We start from the raw sequence: 4,174 nt of genomic DNA, 5'->3' as shown, positions 1-4,174 counted from the left end.
AGGGTGTGTATAGATATTTCTTAAATTTGTAAATGTTATTTATTTATTTATTCATAGAGAAAAACATAACAGGTTATTTATGGCAACATAAAGAAAGCGACAGGCTTACCCTTTGCTGTTGGCTTATAGAAAAAAACCTCAGCAATGACGAATGGAAACAGCTCCTATGTGTTTGTCACTCAGCTGTTGGTCAGGTATATCTAGATACGTGTATTGTTGTTTGTTAAAAAATTATATCCAATGGTTGGTTTTTAAAGATATGATTTAGTATCATTTGTGTTCTTGAAGAGCTAACCAAATCTGTTATCTGTTATTAACCTAAGATATCAGAGTCAAAATGTTATAACTGTATTGGTTAATTGCTCTGTTTAAAAGCTTAAGTTTTATTTAATTAACACATAACTCATGTTTGCTAAATAGCAACATATATTATATACACAAGTAAGAAAATAATTGTGCAAGCACCTGTAGGCCTTGCTCTATATTTTAAAAAGATGGGGAGATTTATCATAATTTCCTTTGTGTACACTTTTTTTTTTGTCTGTGGTTGATGACACAACCACTATAACTATACTATCTAAAGATCAGTGAATATAAAAAGGAGATGATTAATTTGCCACAAGGAAATAAAAGGCTAAAGGAAACTAAAGGCAACAGGCACAATAAGAGATTCAGCTTAGATGATGAAACAGTGCTTTCTCAGATCGTCAGTGTAAGAAGAATGGAAACTCAAAATTCTGTCAGTTCAGCTCTTGATAGCGGAGAGAGAACAAGAGAAAATCACAAACCAGGTATCTCTTAAATTCTTTTATTCTTTTCATCTCTGGTATGTAGGTTATAATTTACATTTCTCTCTAAATTGATAGTTTACAAAAGTTTTGACAAAAGGCAATTAATCGAGGATTATAGTTTTAGCTTTTACTTTTAATTGATCTACTTTTGTAAACAATAACCACTGCAGAGAAATCTGGGTCCAGATATGTGCCATCTGCATTCAAAGGCAAAAAGATTTCAAGTGTGAGGGCCATCCACATAAAAATGTTGTTATATGGTGTTTAAAAAGTGAAGATACATACTAGCATAATTACATGAAGAAATGGCAATAAAAATAATTTAGTGTACAAAGTTGTATAAATGTAATGGAAGAATGTAGGGCTACAGGCCCTTTGCTAAGATGATGAAAAATATGCAATGCAGCAATGTTAACAAAATGTATATGCAAGAAAGCTGGATTCTATAATTAGATTTAAACATCATGAAAACACAGAGAAAGCAAAAATTGTAACTTTCTTTATGCTGATGATAAATTTTTGGTGAATGATGTGTGTGTTGTAGGAGGATCAACAATCTACAAGTTGGTTGGAATCAGTTTCGGCCTGCTATGTGTCATACAATCATCACTCAATGTCTATATGTGGCTACAAGTCGGTATGTATCAGCTCACATTTTCCAAATCACAGTAAAAACAAAACAAAAACAAACCCACATCTGATTCACTTTGTAGATGAGAATTCCAACAAATCAAAAAACAGTTCAACTGGCAATTTTACCTCAGTGTCAGCTGATGACATCAGAGGAGTGCTTTTAGAGAGAGACCAAATTCTTCGAGAGAAAGAGCAGCTGAATCAATTTATAGATCAGCTGCTGCAGGAGAAAGACAAACTGCTTGAAGAGAACAGTCAACTGAATCGAGATAAAAATCAGCTCATTCGAGAGAAAGACAAACTGCTTGAAGAGAAGGCTCAGCTGAATCGAGATAAAAATCAGCTCATTCAAGAGAAAGACAAGCTGCTTGAAGAGAAGGCTCAGCTGAATCGAGATAAAAATCAGCTCATTCAAGAGAAAGACAAGCTGCTTGAAGAGAAGGCTCAGCTGAATCGAGATAAAAATCAGCTCATTCGAGAGAAAGACAAACTGCTTGAAGAGAAGACTCAGCTGAATCGAGATAAAAATCAGCTCATTCGAGAGAAAGACAAACTGCTTGAAGAGAAGGCTCAGCTGAATCGAGATAAAAATCAGCTCATTCGAGAGAAAGACAAACTGCTTAAAGAGAACAGCAGACTGAATCAAGGTAAAACAAAACTGATTCAAGAGTCAAGCCACTTGCATTAGAAATTGGAAAGACACGTACACGTGTAATATCATCAAACAACACTTCAGCGAAAATTAGCTAAACTAAGCTAAAGTTAAAATTAGTGAGTGAAAAAATAAATCTGAAAATTAAAACATTACTTATCTATTCCAGTACTTATGGCGATAGATGAATGTGATTGAAATTTTTGCATCAAGTGAGCTATCAGTGTTTTATTTGGAGATAAATGTGATGAACATCGTTTCACAAAGATTCAGTCTTGTTTTTATTTTATTTGAATTACTGTATGTGTTTTACCCTGTTGCGTTGCATTGTTTCTGTTCCATTCGGTATTATCCTGATATACTTTGTCCTTTGCTAATTTATTTAGCCCTACTAAACCTTCCAAGTTGTTCCCCGGAATGGAAAAGATTCAGGTCAAGCTGCTACCAAATTTCCTCTTTTGAATCCACCTGGGAGGATGCCAAACAAAACTGTGAGAGGCATGGAGCTCATTTGGTGATTATCAGTGATGATGCAGAAAAGGTATTTAGATAAACTTTTTTCCCCTTATAAACTTAAAACATGTAGCAGAATAAAACCACTCTCATTTGTATTCCAACAACAATAATTATCATTTGATCTCGTCTCCGGTGTGTTCTGCACTGCCATGTTCTGAAATGTCTGATTTCTTTTATTGTCATCCTCCAACCAAAGTGAATAAAACATTAAAACCACTTTCCTTCAAAACAGGATTTTGTCGGTTCTTATGGACAGGCTGTACATTTTTGGATAGGCTTGAAATATCAGTGGAACTACATGAGCAGTATGTGGACATCGAAATGGGTGGATGGAAGCCAACTGTGTTATAAGTGAGGCCTTTTGAATCTTAAATCACCACATCGACCCTGTCATTTTACATTATAAAATGTCTGATTGCCCCTGAGGCAAGAGCTACACACCAAAGGAATCCTTTTTCGATTGTAGTTAGCTGGTTAAGAGCAGCAGAGAAGCAACGATTATTAACCATTTAGCCTTAGTAGAGCCACTGCTGGACTGCTATTTATTAGTCTCATCTCAACCTCAACACTCCAAAGCCTCATGCACTGAAAACACATATTTGCTTTTTCTTCTAGCAACTTCAGAGAAACATCCTCATTCTCATCCTCTACACCCTGGAATTCCGCCTACACATGTGCGTACCAAAGTGCAACTTGGTACATTTGGTATACTGCTGAATGTAGCAAAATCTACTACTGGATGTGTGAGAAGGAGTTAAAAGTTCTAGCTTGACTTCAGTCAACAGAAACAAACACAAACACACACACACACACACACACACACACACACACACACACACACACAGGTGACATCACAAGCACTTGATAGGGCCAAGGAACATCACAGAATAATCTCCAGAAGTTGATTCTGTTCATCTGGACGCAGCGTTTTCAGTGGGAGAAACGTTTCGTCACTCATCCAAGTGACTTCTTCAGTCTCAGCTATCTAATGACTGAAACCAGCCCACTGAAGGAACAATGGGCTGGGAGGCCACCTTCATCATAATTATGCAAATTCTCATGACCATTGATCAACAACCACTGATCAAAGACCACTGATCAGTGGGCCTTGATCAATGGTCATGACAATTTGCATAATTATGATGAAGGAACTGACCTCCCAGCCCATTGTTCCTTCAGTGGGCTGGTTTCAGTCATTATGCAAATGTACTGTTTATAAGATTGGGGAAATCTGCAGTCAGCTGAGACTGAAGAAGTCACTTGGATGAGTGACGAAACATTTCTCCCACTGAAAATGCTACGTCCAGATGAACTTTTGGAGATTTACTTACCTGGATGATTGAGAATGCATCAAGACAACAGAATAAATTTCACCATTCTGAATCTCCCAAATATTATAGTGCCCTGAAATAAGAGAGCATAATTTATCTGTGATTAAACCATACAAATACCAGATTCACATGTAAATACTTGATACCTGAATTCAGAGTTCTAACCTTCCCCACAAGACAAAAGCGTGTGTCACTGAGTAGAATCTGATAAAGGACACTGTATATTTTAGTAATTACAGTATTAAAGATCT

General features: G+C 36.3%; 1 protein-coding gene across 3 annotated transcripts; it reads left to right on the top strand.

Moving 5' to 3' along the window:
• Positions 1-339: 339 nt before the first annotated feature.
• Positions 340-3,531, top strand: LOC102082956 (C-type lectin domain family 4 member G). Of its 3 annotated transcripts, none has more exons than XM_019364708.2 (6): positions 340-791; positions 1,336-1,428; positions 1,556-2,071; positions 2,463-2,617; positions 2,825-2,943; positions 3,208-3,531. In XM_019364708.2, the coding sequence occupies exons 1-6, from the start codon at positions 605-607 to the stop codon at positions 3,362-3,364; spliced, it is 1,227 nt and encodes a 408-aa protein (XP_019220253.1). In that variant the 5' UTR covers positions 340-604; the 3' UTR covers positions 3,365-3,531. The 3 variants fall into 3 exon arrangements, with proteins under 3 accessions (XP_019220253.1, XP_019220254.1, XP_019220252.1); XM_019364709.2 differs by having other exon boundaries at positions 1,505-2,071; positions 2,825-2,897; XM_019364707.2 differs by having other exon boundaries at positions 1,505-2,071.
• The last annotated feature ends 643 nt before the right edge of the window (positions 3,532-4,174 follow it).

The sequence above is a fragment of the Oreochromis niloticus genome, linkage group LG11 (genome assembly GCF_001858045.2).
Source record: "Oreochromis niloticus isolate F11D_XX linkage group LG11, O_niloticus_UMD_NMBU, whole genome shotgun sequence".
Taxonomy (NCBI): Eukaryota; Metazoa; Chordata; class Actinopteri; order Cichliformes; family Cichlidae; genus Oreochromis; species Oreochromis niloticus.
The sequence above is the reverse complement of the archived record's forward strand: the minus strand, read 5'-3'. Positions and strand labels throughout refer to the sequence as shown.